This window comes from Rhagoletis zephyria, unplaced genomic scaffold, assembly GCF_001687245.7.
Source record: "Rhagoletis zephyria isolate East Lansing unplaced genomic scaffold, Rhagoletis_zephyria_1.1 Rzeph_scaffold_00129, whole genome shotgun sequence".
Taxonomy (NCBI): Eukaryota; Metazoa; Arthropoda; class Insecta; order Diptera; family Tephritidae; genus Rhagoletis; species Rhagoletis zephyria.
The window spans coordinates 230,333-249,138 of NW_016157213.1; the positions used below are offsets into that span (position 1 = coordinate 230,333).

Below are 18,806 nucleotides of genomic sequence, written 5' to 3' on the forward strand. Positions count from 1 at the left end.
CAGCCTTGGTAGCAACCAATTGTATCAAGCATCTTTGCACACTCAGCTACAGCCACGCATGTAAATGTGCTTTCATATGTTGAGTTTGAATCAACACCACAATCCGCTGTGCAAACATATTCTATTTCGGTTTAGATTTTAAACCAAAGTTTCTATATTTGAAACCTAGAAACTAGAATTAAAACATATTGGTTTGATTTTTAAACCACGAACTTTTTGGGCTAAAATTTAAACCAGAATATATTAAAAATTGCGTAAAACTATTGACTGGTTTAAAAAGTAGACTATAAAAGTTTAAAAAAGGCAGTAGTCACAGCGCGGTTTGAAAATTAAACCCAAATTGTTGACCGTGCAGGGAAAAACTATCGATAGTGGATAAAAAAATATCGATGGTAATAGAAATAAAAAACTATTGATACTATCGATAGTTCGACAACTCTAGTTTGAAGTTCATTAATTTATATCCAGTTTTTAAATGACAAAAAATGTAGATATATCTAATTTTAAGATTACGAAAAATATTGGTATGGTTTTTAAATAACCAAAATTTAATATCCAATTATTAAGGTGCAAAAAATTATGTCGAGTTTTTGAAAAATTTAATTGTCAAAAAGGCCAACACTTTACTTTCTAACATTCAAATATGTGTGTTTAGGAACCTTTAATCGGATCCACATACAAATAGATATATTTAAATTTATTTCCTAGTTTTTTTGAACATTTGTGTGTGTATACATTAAATACACATGTCGCCAGCCTACTTCTTATAAAAAGAACAGTAAAAATGAAAGATGCCAAATGGTTTAGAAAATTATATTTCCGTTGAAATTTTTATTTGAAAACATTTTTCTTTTTTATATGAATTTGGCTTAGCAGCACGGAAATTATTTTATATGCAATTATTCTATTTACTTTTTCAATCATTAATCGAGGTCATTTTCAATTTCTATACAAAAATAACCATCGCGTTAATATAATCATCCGTCAACGCTTCCTAACGCCGCCGCTTCATGCTTCATGCGCCCGCTTATATGCATACCGCTGCAATGTGCGCTGCGCTGCCCTGAACCTCGTGTGAAATCCGTGCGGCACAAAAATGCAACGCAACCAACCAAACTTTTATCCAAACTGCGAAAGGTGCTGAGCTTTTTGCCAAACGCCGCAGGAAATCTGAGAAATGGGTGGTTGATGAAACTAACACAGGCACTCAAAGCCCATCCGGTCTTCCAGATTATCATCAACACCAGCAAGTGAAACCGCCTACATCGCCGAGCATTTTGCCTGCTTACTCCGATGCCGGAAAGCATCGTGTTCAATTGAATTTGCACCAGGAGCAGGTGCTAGAAAAATACGTCAAGCCTGGCTTGAAAGTGATCAAGACACCCTGGGAGGCAGCACTCGAAACCGGTTCGGCCAGCTCGGCTTTTGTCGAGGATGTGAAGCTAACACCACATCACACACCGACACCAACATTGTCCCCAAAACCGGCACCGCAATATCAGTTCGCTGGCAGTACCGTTCCCGATGCAGTATCATACAATGACGGCTATACCACTGATTACAACATAACACCATCTCATGTTTGTATATATTTGTCAATCTATATGTAATTACATGTGTATGTAGACTATATAAACTAATCGTATACTAACACATATTTGGGAATGTCTTCAGAAAAAAAAGAAGAAAAAATCAGTTAAAATTAATGAAGCTGAATAACGGTACATAGCTCTCACCCCTCGATTAATGAGACTAGAAATCAGAAATGTTTTTTAAGGAAATTTATAGCATAATATAGGGTACAAAACGCAAATCAGTAGGAAATTTTCGAAATGTGCAATACTGCACCAGCGGAGTTCATTTACTATATGTAAAATTTAAAAACAAATTCGAAGGATTTTTAAAATTTTGAAGATATAGATATGCAAGCTTTGAAGATAAAAAATCATTTATTAAATGGAAGCTTGAGAGAAAAATGAAAATCTATCAGATTTATATAGACCCAAATTAATAACGTTTTTAAATTTCCAATAATTTATCTCCTTTTTTTTAATTTCTAAATTGGTTTTAAGTTTTGAATTGGATCCTAGTGTATATAATTTTTAATTTTCCAAAAGTCTAAGTACAGTTTTCATATGACAAAAATGTATGTGTGCCCGGTTTTTAAGTTACCAAAAATGTACGTCCAATTTATCATCTACCAAAAAGTTATGTGCAGTTTTTAAATTATAAAAAACATATGTACGTATTTATGTCCAAAATTGGACTAGTGTTTAACAAGACAATTAAATACGCTTGGCCACGTCATCGGAATCCGCTGGTGGTAGCAGAAGAGGGACTCCCCCACTGCCTTGGAGAGAGCAAGTGGAGAAGGACTTTGCATTTTCAATTGGCTTCAGTTGGCACAGAAGAGAAACGACTGGCGTGCTTTGTTGAAATCGGCCAAAAATCCCTTAGGCGGTTACAGTGCCAAATAATAACAAAAAGTTTGTGTGCAATTTTTTTAAAGTCGCAAAAATGTTTTTACATACTTTAAGTTACCAAACATTTTGTGCACAGTTCTTAAGTTATCCAAACTGTATGTCCAGTTGAGCTCATGAAATTCGAACCGTTCGACTGAACTTCGAAATTATTCCATTCTGTCCTCATTGAAAAATTTATTTTTTCACCCCATTTTAGCTGTCGTAAGGCCTGGCCAAATGTTATACCAGTTGTTGTAAATCGTTTGGAAAACGAGCACAACTTTCGTTGTGGAGCACCATTCTCCATGAGTTTTACCAGAGCAAATGTAGGACTGCTCCAGAGATTCATATACTTGAAGAAATGTTATTGTTGTTGTTGCCAGTGTTGTTGTTACAGCATTAAAAGTGGCATGGTGAAATATAAATTTTGGATTCTCCAGTTACGTAGACCCGAATGTCGTACAAACGGTAAAAGCAATGTTGAGAAACTTGGCTTACCTCTGCGTAAACTAAGTACATATCTATTGTGGCATTATTTAACTTTGTTATCATAGTTGTCGAGCGTCGACTTTAGAGACAAACTCACCGTCAATTACCTGTTAGCAGGGTGGCCAAGATAAAATCTGGGTCCGGTACTAAATATGTATCAGGCGTTCCTCCCTCTCAAAAATGATTATTTTTTAAGCTTGTTTATCAAATTTATTAACTTAGCAAAATCTTTTTGTCATCCAACCTCATTTTTGGAAATATCTTGGGCCCCCGGGGGAAGACTCCCCCGACACCCTACCTCGCCATCTCGTCAGGCCTGCCTATTAAGTTAAGTGGGGGTAGATAGATAGATAGATAGAGTGTATCCCCCTACACTTAGGCGTAGAGCTAGCCCATTGCGATCAGCGTTGCCGTTTTGCTTACATTTAAGCAATCAGTAAATGTAAAATTGTTCTTCCTTAGCTTGCTTAAATATTTCTACAATTTATTTCAAAAGAAAAAAAACTACCAAAAAATAAGTTTCTTTTAAGACATCGCGTACTAAAGAAACTAAAGAAATTTTCTCTGCGACCGCCTGACACCTGAAATATAACGCAATTTGATTTTCCTAACTAAAATAATATAATTTAAGTATTGAAAAAAGCGCCAACGGCAATACCATGTTAATAACTTTCTTCAGCTTTTGAAGGAACACATCTTTAAACGTTTAAACCTTTGTTCAAGTACATTAATATATGTATCAGTTAAATAAATTACACAACTCACATTTTAACATACAGAGAAAATGGAGTAGTACCGTAACATCTCTAACAATCTACTTTGCATATTCCCTAATTAATTTAAAACCATTCTTTATAAATGGCTCATAAACGCTGATTTTAAATTTCGCTGGTCACTTGCATTAATATTTGTATGTTTGTTTCTGTCAAAAGAGCCGATTAAAAACTTCGAATTTCCAATTTTTGGTTTGCAAGATGGTGGATGTTACGAATGGATTACAGCAGTGTTGCCGTTGTGCGACTAAAGGGGCAATTTGACCCTTTTTAGGCGGCAATAACCTTTGACCCGACTTTTTGAAAGTTTTGATTTTTTTACAATTTTCCAAAATTATGTGCGACTTTTGCCCCTTTTCAGAGATTTTTTTAGGAAATGTTAACAGAATCATGCTACTAAAAATATTTCCTCCTGTAAGTACGAAAAAATGCATCACTTAAAACTTTTGAGGGAGATGCAACTCTCTCCTTGCAGCAACTAGATTTATTTGTATGTTTGCAACCCTGTTTTGTGCAAAGCGTGTGCCGCTATTTTCTTTTTAAAATCATCAACATGCTAGAATCATGCTACTAAAAAATATTCCCTCCTGTAAGTACGAAAAAATGCATCACTTAAAACTTTTAAGGGAGATGCAACTCTCTCCTTGCAGCAACTAGATTTATGTGTATGTTTGCAACCCTGTTTTGTGCAAGGCGTGTGCAACTATTTTCTTTTTAAAATCAACAGATTAATTCTTTTACTAGTCAAGAAAAGCAAAAATAATATGGTGACCCTTTTTTACGTCAATGACCCATTTTTTGCGACTTTCTGAAAATTCTCAACGGCAACACTGGATTACAGCTTACAACTTTTAAATTTTGTGGAGCGGAGCTAGCAGTTCGTAACTAAGAAAATTGGAATTATAGCAGAGGGGTGTCTGTCTTATTTCAACAGATTATCCACCGGCGCACAATGTGCCTTCCGTTTAAATCTTACCCGATTTCTATCATTCCTGTTTTAAAATGTTCGCTATTAATTTTACGGTTAGGAAGCAGAGACCCAGAATAATTATTATTTCATGGTGGACTTTTAAAAAAGTCATCAAAATTTTAGTAAGAATTATAAAAGTCTTTTGATAATAATAATGTGTGAAAAAATTTTTTTAAGTCATCGATAACTATTATTTTAAGACTTATATTTTCGTAATAATTATCAGCGCGATAAATATTTTTAAGCCTTCAAAGACTTTTATTTTGAGATTTATTTTATAAATGTTTTGTCATAATAATTATCATTGAGATAGGTAAATATTTTTAAGTCTTCAAAGACTTTTATTATGAGATTTATATTATAAAAGCCTTTTGATAATAATTATTAGTGCGAAAAAATTTTGTATATAGTCCCGAACGGGTCCCAAATCAAGCCCAAACTGGACCCCAACTAGTCCCGAACTGGGCTCCAACTAATTCTGAAATCCTCCTGAACAAGTTCCGTCTTTTAAGACTTAAAAAATGTTTTCGCGCTCATAATTGTTATGAAAAGACTTTTATAATATAAGTCTTATAATAAAAGCCTTTAAGATTTAAAAATATTTATCTCAATGATAACACTGTACGGCAAAATCAACTTTTTTTCTGGGTATTGGACCAAACCAATTTTTTTTTAAGAGATGGAGTCATAGGTAAAACGGTAATTTCTCCGTTTTTTCGAAGTTGGCCTCCGAAATCGAGATATGGGCCTTCGAAGTTCGAAATAGGACCTTTGGTAAAAAATTATATTTAATTATTACATGTAAATAACTAAAAACCTAAAAATATAGACGTAGTCCCCTATTTGCTCTCATTTAAATGTTATATAACTTTTTTTGTGCAAACTTATATTACAGGTGCTATAAGGGGTCAAAGTTCAGGTCTTCGAAAAATTAAGTTCCTTATAGTGCAAACAGTTTTGAACTGATGTTTATACCATTGTAAAGGCGACTGAACCCCCTTTCTTCCGATATGCATATTTGTACACTTTGTATATAAAATTTTTAGAAAAAACACATTTAAATGAAAAAAATACCTTTTTTTTTATAAAAAAAAAATATTTTAAACAAAAAAGATACTAGCAAATTTTTTAAAATTTGATACCGTTATAAAGGCGATTAAACCCCCTTTCTTCTGATATGCATATTTGTATACTTCCTATATAAAATTTGAGAAAAATACTTAAAAGTAAAAAATACCAATTTTTTCTTATAAAAAATATTTTAAACAAAAAATTACTAATACGTAATACAATTGAATACTTTAATTAAATAAAACAGAAAACTACCTCTAATTTTCATATATAACCTGTTATGTGAAAAATCAAAAACCATGGTGTTTTTATATTTTTATATGCCTTAGACTTCTGTTACATATACTTTTGCTTTATTTTTAACAGGGCTGTGGGTGAACAAGAACGAATTAATGCTTGAAACACTAATAATTATTTGTTTTATTTAAACATGGTATTTCAAAGTTTTTAATTTTTCGAAGATCTGACTTTTGACCCGTTATAGCACTTGTAATATAAGATTCCACATAGAAATTTATATACCATATAAATAAGAGCAAAAGGCGGACCACGACTGTATTTTTATTTTTTTTGCTTTTTACAAGCAATTAATAATTGAAAATAATTTTTTACCAAGGGTCCAATTTTGAACTTCGAGGGCCCATATCTCGATTTGAGAGGCTAACTTCGAAAAACGGAGAAATTGCTTGTTTTAATTATGAGTCAGTCTCTTAAAAAAAATTGGTTTGGTCCAATACCCAACCGAGTGCTGTACAGTGTAATTAAAAAAGCAATTTCTCCGTTTTTCGAAGTTAGCCTCTGAAATCGCGATATGGGCCCTCGAAGTTCCAAATTGGACCCTTGGTAAAAAATTATTTTCAATTATTGCATGTAAAAAGCAGAAGTCTAAGGCATATAAAAATATAAAAACACCATGGTTTTTGATTTTTCACATAACAGGTTATATATGAAAATTATAGGTAGTTTTCTTTTTTATTTAATTAAAGTATTAAATTGTATAACGTATTAGTAATTTTTTGTTCAAATATTTTTTATAAGAAAAAATTGGTATTCTTTACTTTTAAGTATTTTTCTCAAATTTTATATACGATGTATACAGATATCCATATCAAAAGAAAGGGGGCTTAGTCGCCTTTATAACGGTATCAATTGCTTAAAAATCGGTTGGTAATTTTCTTGTTTAAAATATATTTTTTTTTATAAAAAAAAAGAATTTTTTTCCTTTAAATGTGGTTTTTCTCAAATTTTTATATACGAAGTATACAAATATGCATATTAAGAGAAAGGGGGTCTAATTGCCTTTATAACGATACCTACTTTTTAAAAATTGGTTAGTAATGTTTTTGTTTAAATTTTTTTTCATAAAAAAAGTGTTTTTCCTTTAAATGCCTTTTTTCTCATATTTTTCTATACGAAGTATACAAATATGCATATCAGAAGAAAGGGGATTTAATCGTCTTTACAACGGTACCAAATTTAAAAAAAACTGTTAGTAATTTTTTTATTTTTATTTTTTTTTTATAAAAAAACGTATTTTTTCATTTAAATGTGTTTTTTTCTAAAATTTTTATATACGAAGTATACAAATATGCATATCGGAAGAAAGGGGATTTAATCGTCTTTACAACGGTACCAAATTTTAAAAAAACTGTTAGTAATTTTTTATTTTTTTTATTTTTTTTTATAAAAAAAAGGTATTTTTTCATTTAAATGTGTTTTTTCTAAAATTTTTATATACGAAGTATACAATTATGCATATCGGAAGAAAGGGGGTTCAATCGTCTTTACAATGGTATAAACATCATTTAAATGAAAAAATAACTTTTTTTGTATAAAAAAAATATTTTGAAACAAGAAAATTACTAACCGATTTTTAAAAAATCGGTATCGTTGTAAAGGCGATTAAACCCCCTTTCTCCGTGTGTGCATATTTGTATACCTCGTGAATAAAAATTCGAGAAAAAACACATTTAAATGAAAAAAATTACTTTTTCAATCAAAAAAACACTTTAAACAAAAAAATTACTCACCGGTTTTTAAAAAATTGGCATGTTTGTTAAGGCGATTAAACTCCCTTTCGTCTAATATGCATAATTGCATACTTCGCATACGAAAATTTGAGAAAAAACACTTAAAAGGAAAAAATACCAATTTTTTCTTATAAAAAAAAAATTACAGAAAAATGACTAATTAGAGATAATATTGAATACCATGTTTAAATAAAACAAATAATTATTAGTGTTTCAAGCATTAATTCGTTCTTGTTCACCCACAGCCCTGTTAAAAATAAAGCAAAAGTATATGTAACAGAAGTCTAAGGCATATAAAAATATAAAAACACCATGGTTTTTGATTTTTCACATAACAGGTTATATATGAAAATTAGAGGTAGTTTTCTGTTTTATTTAAATAAAGTATTCAATTGTATTACGTATTAGTAATTTTTTGTTTAAAATATTTTTTATAAAAAAAAATTGGTATTTTTTACTTTTAAGTATTTTTCTCAAATTTTATATAGGAAGTATACACATATGCATATCAGAAGAAATGGGGTTTAATCGCCTTTATAATGGTAGCAAATTTTAAAAAAACTGTTAGTATCTTTTTTGTTTAAAATATTTTTTTTTTTTAAAAAAAGGTATTTTTTCATTTAAATGTGTTTTTTCTAAAATTTTTATATACGAAGTATACAAATATGCATATAGGAAGAAAGGGGGCTCGGTCGCCTTTACAATGGTATAAACATCAGTTCAAAATTGTTTGCACTATAAGGAATTTAATTTTTCGAAGACCTGAACTTTGACCCCTTATAGCACCTGTAATATAAGTTTGCAAAAAAAAGTTATATACCATTTAAATGAGAGCAAATAGGGGACTACGTCTACATTTTTAGGTTTTTAGTTATTTACATGCAATAATTAAATATAATTTTTTACCAAAGGTCCTATTTCGAACTTCGAAGGCCCATATCTCGATTTCGGAGGCCAACTTCGAAAAAACGGAGAAATTACCGTTTTACCTATGACTCAATCTCTTAAAAAAAATTGGTTTGGTCCAATACCCATAAAAAAAGTTGATTTTTCCGTAGTGTTATGACTCAGTCTTAAAAAAAAATTGGTTTGGTCCAATACCCAACCGAGTGCTGCACAGTGTAATTATTATGAAAAAACTTTTGTAATATAAGTCTTAAAATTAAGGTCTTCGAAGACCTAAAAATATTTATCTCTCTGATAATTATTATGAAAGGACTTTTATAATGTAAGTCCTTGAATAGTAATTATAGATGACTCGCTGAATTCAAATCTGGCCACAGATTTGCTCTATCACATCAGGATTTTGAGATATTCTAACCTATAAGTGCAAAAAACCGTTGTTGCCCATTTTTGAAGTTGTGTATGCAAGCCAGAGTAATTTTTCTTAAAAAAATACAAAAAAGGTGTTAAAGCACAAGTCTTTCTTTTTAAAACGGCGTTGAGTTTGCTCAAATATCTTTTTGCTTCGCTGAGATATTACAATTTTAAGTTTACGGATTTTCCAATTTTTCTACATCTTGTAAATCATGTAGGTAACATAGCGGCCATATGTACTATTCGCAGCACTTTTTGCGAAGCAAAGCAAAAAGATATTTGAGCAAACTCAACGCCATTTCAAAGAGAAAGACTTGTACTTTAACACTTTTTTTTGTATTAAAAAAAAAAATTACTCTGGCTTGCATACGCAACTTCAAAAATGGGCAAAAACGGTTTTCTTGCACTTATAGGTTAGAATATCTCAAAATCCTGATGTGATAGAGCAATTCTGTGGCCAGATTTGAATTCAGCGCACCGAATACCTTCGGGAAAGTATAGTCTGGTTTCTGGGTAAAAATTTTGTCGGCCTGTGTTATTGATTGACTTTTATTCTTTTCTCTTATAATAATTATGTCTCTGTTAGGAAGTGTTGCGACCTTTTGAATAGCCGCAAAAAAATCTTAGAAGTTTAACTAAATTAAAGGCTATCGTCAGACTTAAATGCAGTTTTATATAGATAAATTAATTCCTTTTTTATTTTCTATCGAAATGTTTGCGAATTTGTTAGTGTAAGAAACGGCAATCTAAGTATAAAAAAGAAAAAGAGTTGATATAAAAGGGGCAATAAAAAATCAATACTTGGCGCTTACACTTTTGCTAAGTATTTGGCCGAGCTTCTCCTCCAATTTATGTTGTGCGTCCTGTGTTATATCCAGTGTTGCCGTGGTAGCATTTGTTTTTTTCGGTAGTTGGTAGCATGATACAAAAAAGAGGGTAGTTTCATTACTACTATTTTTTTATTATAAAGCAGGTTTTTGACATTTCTCCAGATGTAAACATTAAGCATAGCTTAGCCACATTGAATTTTTTTGGGAGGGGAGATTTTTATGAAATATTTGTGATTTAATAGAATAGTAAAATGTCCTTTGAAGAATATCAATCTACAGAGATGAGGAAATAAAAAAAATCCAGTTTTGGCAACTTTATTTATTAAAAAGCTTTAGATGGTAATAAATAAAAATTTTTTTCTTAGGTAATTTTATTTTAAACGAAATAAACAGATTTAAATGACATGAAACAAAACAATAAAATCAAGGTTGTAATTTTGTTGACATTTTTGCAGACATTTAAAGTTTTTCACTCTATTTTTATGTTCAAGTATCTTATTCTAAAAAAAGGTTCTCCCAAAAAAATGACATTTTAGGATTTTTCATCTAATATTACTATTATTGAATAGAAAGTTGTAAATATATAATTTGGATCAATACTAAATAAATGGCCATTCATTTTGATCAAAATTGAGTTAGTTTTCTCCAAACATTTCAAAAACCATAATCATCGGAAAGTAGATTTATGTATGTACGTAAAATATCATTGACAATCAATACCTAAACTCCGAAAAGATAGCCACATCTGGTATACTGACGGCTCTAAGATCGGCCATGGTGTCAGAGTGGGAATTTACGGCATTCAACTCAGATGGCTGCTTTTGACACGCAGTCAGTCGTGGGTTTACGCCATTGAACTATGTCTCACAGCAGGTTGGCGTTACTAGCACTAAAATTCCACGAGCTCACCCAGACAGCAAAGTCACGATCAATGAAGTAGCATATATTTCCTCCAGAATGGGAACTGCACGGGAACACATAGCAGCAGGGCCCTTTATTGTTCTGCGATGGAGTTACATTAGGTGTAATCTGGATATACAGAAAGTAAATAAGCTAAATCCTTTATCAACATGAAGAACAAATCCGATCCTTCTTCTTAGAAGATACGAAACAAATGAAAGACTTACCTGATAGTTAATTTGACTCCAAACTAACGTTTGCGAAGCACATGGACATTATTCTGTCCAAATCCTTTTGCGATGGTTGGCTTTATAATAAATATGTGCATTTAATAATAAATAATTTTTGCGGTGGGCAACATATTAACGGATTTTTGATTTCACTGAAGTCGTTGGTTGCTTTTGTTGCAAATATGAAGATGTATTTAGGAATTTAAAATTTCCTAACTGCTCGCAAAGACAAATTTTCTGTTTATTTTGTAACAAAAAAAAATTGGGGAAAGGTATGGTAGCATGAAATGTCACAATCTGCTTAATTGTCAGGTAGTTAATATGGCGCCCGAAATGTGACAATGAAACTACATTCTTTTCTGTATCATGGTTGGTAGCTTATAATGAATTTTGGGAGATTTTTATCACACCTATAAAGAGAGTGTAGTGAAAAGTTTAGAACTCAAAAATGTAGAATTTCAAAATATGTAATTTTTTATATGATGTGCTAGAAATAATCACAGATCATATCTACTCGTATATTTAACTCCCAGCAAAAGCTGGCGTAGTATTTCAATAAGGCGGTTCAGGATTTTGTGCATACATATGATCTTGTAATTATATATTTCGGGGCATTTGTAAATTAATAACAATAAAATGCAAACGGTTGCCGTGGTAGCTAGAATAAAATTTGCAAGCGCAATTCCAAATGCAAATCCAAGACCATTTCCACAATATCAATGCCCTTGTGTAGTGACATAAACCCAATTTTTTAACTTGGTGACATATTTCCAAACTAAAAGGCGACAAAATTACAAATCCCTCATGTAATTTCGCAAACCAAAAGAATTTAAAATGTGCAACAGTAATGATAAAATTTTTATCACAACACTGTCATAGAAGCTGGTTTTAGTTTGAGTTTGAGTTTGTTGAGGTTCCACGACGTGAATACAAGAAATTGTTTATTATGTACCCTTACAGGTAAAATTATCGCGGCGGGAGTATTTTTGCGCAGAAAAACGTTTAATAGACAATTTGTTTTTCATTTCTTGAGCGTGTTTTTATATGCTTTTTTCGATTTTCTTGAGAGCTGGCAAATATGCTTTAGGCTCAAAAGTGACATTATCCCAATTGGGGTTATGACACCTTATAAGAAGGGATATAACCCCGAGTAAAAAAATCTGCTTTCTTTCACTGCATAAGGAGTGCCATAATTCCAAATTTTAAAATTTGAGTTATACCTCTTGGAGTTATGTCATGGTACCCTGAGTAAATATGAAGACTGCAATAACTTCAAGTGGAGGCAGATGTAGAATCGAATTCAGAGCTTCAGCAGATGAAGAGCATACATATATGTAGCTCCGCACTTTGAAAAAAAAAAACAAAAATGCTGAATTATTTCTTTCTATTATTAAGGGTGCGATGTGAAGTTTTACATTATGAACTACCACATACTTGCACAAGCGGTTAAGAAAAGCAGACGAGCAGTTTTCAAATTGAAATAGCATACAAACTACAATGCTCATTTCTTTATAATCTCAGTCGTTTCAAAATGCTTTCCTAGAAGTGGTAATTTCACAGGGGTGAACATTTGGTATAAATCAAGGGTAGCCATGTCAGTTAAACAGAGCGATTGCGGAACGTTATTCTTAAATAATTCCTTATAGATACCGCAGTGTTTTTTTCTTTTTTTTCAGGCACATATGTGCTTGGTAATGTAAATAATGTGTAATTAATTTCTATATCAAACTAACTAAATGAATACTAAAAAAATCTTCAGTACTTGGCTGTCCTAAAGCAAAAATCGAAACACTTACTAACAAAATAGCATCTAATAATATTTTTCATAAATTTACATCTTCCTTTCACTTTTCTTAGAAATTACATGAGGCGTGCTTCCCAACATGTAAGCCAAACTTCAGCAGTAATCCTCAACGGGACTTAGCGTACAAGCCGAGCTTGCCGCAGGGATGGAAAGCACCAAGTGTCACATTACCAAAAGGTGGGTAAAGTAGAAATTAAATGTCAAAGATTAGAACAAAAAAAGTTTAATGTTATGAAAATTATGTGCTTATGAGGCAGAGGAGTAGCTTAGTGAGTGCTTAGCAAGCTATGCTGCTACTTCTGGCAAATTTGTTGACTTCCGCATCATGCTGTGGTGTACCAGATAGTAAATTTGATTTCAGAGAAAGAGCACGTCGTAAAGTATTTTGCCCAAGAATATTGAATAGGCGCCTGCTTAGAGTATTTTCTGGCGTCATTGGAAAAGGAAATTTAGCCGTTTCTCTCTTGAATCAAAAATCGATAAAGCAGTTGCTGAAAATATAGAGCGCTGTATTTTTATTTCGCTCCGAGCATTAGAAAAATAACGCATCAGCTTTTAGGATACCATCAGGCTTAAACAAAGAATAAATGTTGTTAAAGTGACATTGTTTTGAGTAAGAATCCTTTTTTCGAAGATCGCTGTTTTATTTGCGGTGCGACCTAAAATATTGTAAACGATTTGCATTAACCCATTCGAAAACGTTTTGTAAAATAAATCAGCTCAAACTAGAAAATACTGTTGAACAATTTCAAAGTTTAATTATGCGCTGAACGAAGTAAGGTCAAACGTTAATATCCATGCGTGGTAAGCAAACTGCAAAAGGATCTAGTTACACAATTTTTCCACACTGGGTGAATGTGGGTCCGATCTTTAGTCATAAAATAATCGTTTTACATGTAATTTCATGTATAAAATGACTTTAGACATAATTATTGTCTTTAGACAACTATAGTAAAATTTAGCGACAGTTTACCCTCGTTGAATTGTTTAACGCCTGGAAGGAAGAGGAAAGGAATTTTCGTAGAAGTTCACTAAACATAGTAGTAAAAAGTTCACAGAAGAAACAATAATTCAATGGTTAAAGATGAATATGTTATACGGATTAAACGAAATGTTAGTATATTTTCCTTACAAATAGAATTTTAGGTAATTCGATGAATCACTAACATGTATAAATACTAACGTTTGGACATTATTTCATTGAGGTCCTAAAATGGGTGTATCCGTGTATGAATTACTTTAATGTTTAAATTTTTTTTTAACAAGTTTCGCTTTTTTTAATTTTTCTGGATTATTAATTAGAAACATTACTTAATAGAAAACGAAAGCGAACGGCTTATAAGGGGTACACTTAAAGATCTCGAGACTATAGACAATAGAGAGGACGATCAAGAGATCGTGGCTTTCAATAAATTTGCCGAAACAGCGTCGGAAAGCGAACTTCGACGTCCAAAAGAAGAATATATTGATAAGAATAAAGTATCGAAACCACGTGAATTTCTTGATTATCTCATACGTTCGCCCGAGCTGAGGGTTTCGCCCATATCGACAAAGGATCTGTTGGCATACAACAATGCGATCGGGGAGTTAAAGGAAAATAGAGTTGAGCGACATCTTCATGCGACCAAACAACATCAGGAGCAGCAACAACAACAGCAACTTGTTCAAGACAAGGACTTAAAAAACGAAGATTCAAGTATGGACAAGCGAGAAAAGCGCATAATGGTCCGTGAGCAATTGGAGTTGTTGGAAACCTACCAAAGCCAGCTGTTGGAAGAGCAGCAACAAGAGATAAAGCGTTTGCGCCAGCGAGAACGACGTATGCAGCAGCAACAAAAATTAAAACTACAACAGCTGGAAATAAAAGTTTCGAACCAGGGAAATTTACAAAACCAGGAAGAACCACAACGAAAAGAAGAAGCCAAAGAAGGAGAAGAGGAGTACGTGAAAATTGCTGTGCGTGAGCTTATATCCAACTATGAGCAACAATTAGCTGAAGAGGAGCGTTGCGCTCAGTACTCGCTGGTGACTAAAACTAGCAAACCTGCTGAAAGCTCGAAATTAGCTATCATACCCAAAAATAAAAGCGGCGACGAATCGGATAATATAACAGAATCTATATTTGTTCGCCATACGCAACCGTGGGATGACGTGGAGAAAGACAGTGGTCAGCAACTGCAAATTACAACAGCAGGCAAGCTACTCCCTTATGTGTGTGTAGACCAGCGTGCGAGTGTCAGTGTTACCCCTCCCCAGTCTACAAACAGCCTAAAGCCTCGAAAAGCCGTGTTGCATGAACCCCCTTAAAGTCCAAAAGGAAGTGTTATTAACTGTAAATAAACTGACGACCCATTTGAAATATATGTATGTATATAGTACAACATAGGGCACACCGTCTTCAAAAGAGGCAGAACTCAAAAAAAATGTTGGTCGATTTTTCTCAATTTAATGCCAATATTTTTTCTTTATGATTTTATTATATAACTAGAAAACTGTTGTCTGTTTTTTGGATCAATTGCGTCGAATCTTTATGATCCACAAGCAGTTACATTTCCGAATCTTAGTTTTGAGTGGTGCCTCTTTTGAAGACGGTGTGCGATATGTAAATAAACTGAAAATTTTTTCAATATTTTAATGATAATATTAAATGTTTTCGAATGTTTTTTTCTGATGAAATTTTTAAATTTGTATAAGTAATTAATTTTTATATTTAAATATGAGAATGTATTTTTTTCTTTTAATGAAAGAGGGATATAATTTTTAGGTTAGCCCTTGACTTTATTAAGGGTTAATTTTTTGGGGAAAAATAAAGGACTTCGGTATTTGTGTTCGGCGGCTCCAAATTAGTTAGAAAACTGTTGTTTTTTGTTAGCGTTATTTGTAGTGTTTCGTTCAAGTGAAATATTCCAATGTACATACATATGTAACATGAAAATTTTGTACATATAAATAAAATAATTTCTACGAATGTTTAAGCGCTATCACCTCGGCGCGAAGTGCGCTTTTGTGGCAAGCAATATCAAGCAATAATATGTTCATGCGTTTGATTACCTAAAGCTGCTAGTTTATTATTCCAGCAGCAGTGGAAAGCAAAACTTAATCTTTTAAGATATAATAATAAAACGCTATTTAGGCTTAAATGCAGTTTAAGTTTATTTTATACTTATTGAGAATACGCATAAGGTGGTGTTTCATTAACTGTGAATGATGCGTGATTGTCAACATTTCGCTAGTAAGCGAGTGAAAAGTAAAAATCTTTGTATTTTTTTCTGAAATTTGACAATAGCCCACTAAAAGCACAAACAAAATACATGTAATTGTTATACTTTTATGAACTATAACTATACCAGTTCCTCGTAGGAAAAAGTAAACTAGTTGGTAGAAATTCTTGTTCGTAAATTGGTATTCAATGGGGAAGTAATACCGGTTCGTCATGGGCTGTAATTACAAATATAAATTTAAAATTGTAAATTTAATTTCGTAAAAAAACCAAAATTAAATAAAATACATACTTGTTATGGGTTGCATTCGATTTTCTATCTTCGATTTTCTATATCGAAGATCGAAAGTGAAATTCGTATTATGAGCTATGCAAGCGTGTCGGAATTTTCGTTGAATATCGAATTTTCTGTTGAACAGAATTTTGCTTTCGTTGGTGTAGCGAAGTGCTAGAAAATTGTGAAAAATGTATGATTTTGCATTTGTTTTCTCACTTTTTGGCGGCTAGACACTAATTTTAAACAATTTGTATTAATTTTATGCAGTTACGTGACGTTAGACGTCGTGCATACTAAACACAAGCTCGAAAGTCTGGTTTTAATTATGAAAGAAAATCCCAATACTCGGTTGGCACGATTTTTCAGAACAAAATCATAGAGCTGTTTATAGTTTTAATATATTTTAAATAGATTTGGATCACAAAATTTCTTAAATTTATTGGAAAGACTACACTTAAACTCTCTGAAACGTTTTCTGCTCCTGGCCAGTTTTCTAAGCTCTCATCCTCTTACAAGTCGTTGAACCAGAGTGGTTGAACGAGAACTCCGTTGTACTAATTTTTACCACGTTTTTATAAACTCGCCTTCTTTTTTATTTCATTTTAATTTGCACAAATTTACATATGTACATATAAGCACACTATTTAGTTTGCTCGATTTATAAACAAAGCTTCTCAGCGGTGAAAATATACTATTGCGAACAACGTAAACGAACGAAATTCACAATAGCGCTATTCTTCATCGAATGTGCGCCATAATACCAAATGAAAATTCGTTCTATCAGTACTTTCGACCACTTTCGAAGATCGAATGCAACTCATAATAGGGCCCTATATTTCTTTGCGATGTTGCTTTGACAAGGGCTTGAAGCTAAACACTACACCACAGCGGCCGACATTGCCATGTTAAAAATACCAGTCGCTAACATAGAAAAGGTATAACGCGAACTACTTAGGTGGGTTGAAACGCAAACTGGTAGCATTCTAGTTCACTACAGTTCAGCGCATAACGTTACAGGACGGTTAAGTTTTTGCTTTTACTTGAACTATTGAACTGTGTGTATGTGGTCGGTGTAAAAAGAAAATACTGTTTGTTTTTGCCGCTGTTCGGTGGTTGTCGCCCAGCTATCATCTGTCCTGCGCTATGCGTAACAGATGCGAATTCATATAATTGACAAATATAAGAATTACATGTAGAGTGCTTTTGCTTTTAATGAGCTATTGTCAAATTTCGGGAAGAAAATACAAATACTTTCATTTTTTCGGCCGCTCACTAGCGAAATTTTGACCATCTCGCATCACTCACAGTTAATGAAACAACACCACCTTATGTGTATTCTCAATAAGTATACAAGTAATTTTTAGCAAAAAAAAAACCGACTTAAAAAAGAAATATATATATATCTATATATATGATCCAATGATCGGATCAAAACCAAATTAGTATGGGACCACCTCTGAGACACTACCTTTCCGTTGCAAAAAGAATTATCGAAATCGGATGAAGTGGTCCAAAGTTATGCGGTAACATTCATAAAAAAAAAAAAAAAGGTTCCGACGAACTGATAACCTCCTCCTTTTTTGGAAGTCGGTTAAAAATAAACTTAAACCTACTTTAAACCTATATAGCATTTTATTATTATTTCTTAAAATATAGAATTCGGCTTTTCACTGCTGCTGGAATAATAAACTAGTAGCTTTAGGTAATCAAACGCATGAATATGTTAGTATACTTGCCACGACAGCGAACCTCGCGCCGAGGTGATAGCGCTTGAACATTCGTAGAATTTGTTTTTGTGAAATGTGCTAACATTTTCTTTTCAGAAATTATTTCAGAAGATTCTGCAGAACAAAATTGTAAAGAAATTTTTTTTCTAGTCATATGAAAAGTCGGAAAAATTTCTATTTGTTTATAAAAAAATGTATGATTTATAAAAAATATATATATTTTTTATTTTTTATTTTATGTCGTCTTAATTGTAATAAAATTCTAGTCATGTGATTAAAATTCAAACAGCTTTCATAAAATATTAACTGAGAAATAGCAATATATATATATATGGGGCATTTCACCTCAAGTGACCCAACTTTTGAAATCTATGTCTTCCGATCGGGATGAAATTTGCACCAAGATTAGTCCTAAAAAATAGTAGTTATGACACAAAATTTCAATGGGATCGGTCAAACACACTCCGAGTTGGAGGGTCTAGAATTTTGACATTTTGGTCAAACGGCCATTTTTTCGGATCCATATAACTAATTACCTATTGTATTTAGAAAATTTTTTCAGGAATGTTTTCGATAGATTTCTCTTCAGTCTTTACAAATTTTATTTTTTTTTAATTAAAATGAATTTTTTTTAATTTTTTTTTTAAATAAAAAATAATTTTTATGTTTTTTTTTCAAAAAGGGGTATTTTTCTTATATTTTTTTT

At 32.2% G+C, this 18,806-nt stretch overlaps 1 protein-coding gene across 6 annotated transcripts in view; it reads left to right on the top strand.

The window, feature by feature from the left end:
* LOC108380860 (mediator of RNA polymerase II transcription subunit 15) overlaps positions 1-18,806 on the top strand; it is a 251,110-nt gene that overhangs the window by 215,143 nt on the left and 17,161 nt on the right. For 4 of the 6 annotated variants that reach the window (XM_017637267.1, XM_017637282.1, XM_017637259.1 and 1 more), the window contains 2 exons: positions 1,138-1,580; positions 12,930-13,053. In XM_017637267.1, the coding sequence (XP_017492756.1) occupies positions 1,138-1,580; positions 12,930-13,053 (567 nt within the window). The remainder of the gene's footprint in view (positions 1-1,137; positions 1,581-12,929; positions 13,054-18,806) is intronic. The other 2 variants (XM_017637275.1, XM_017637287.1) reach the window with 1 other exon arrangement.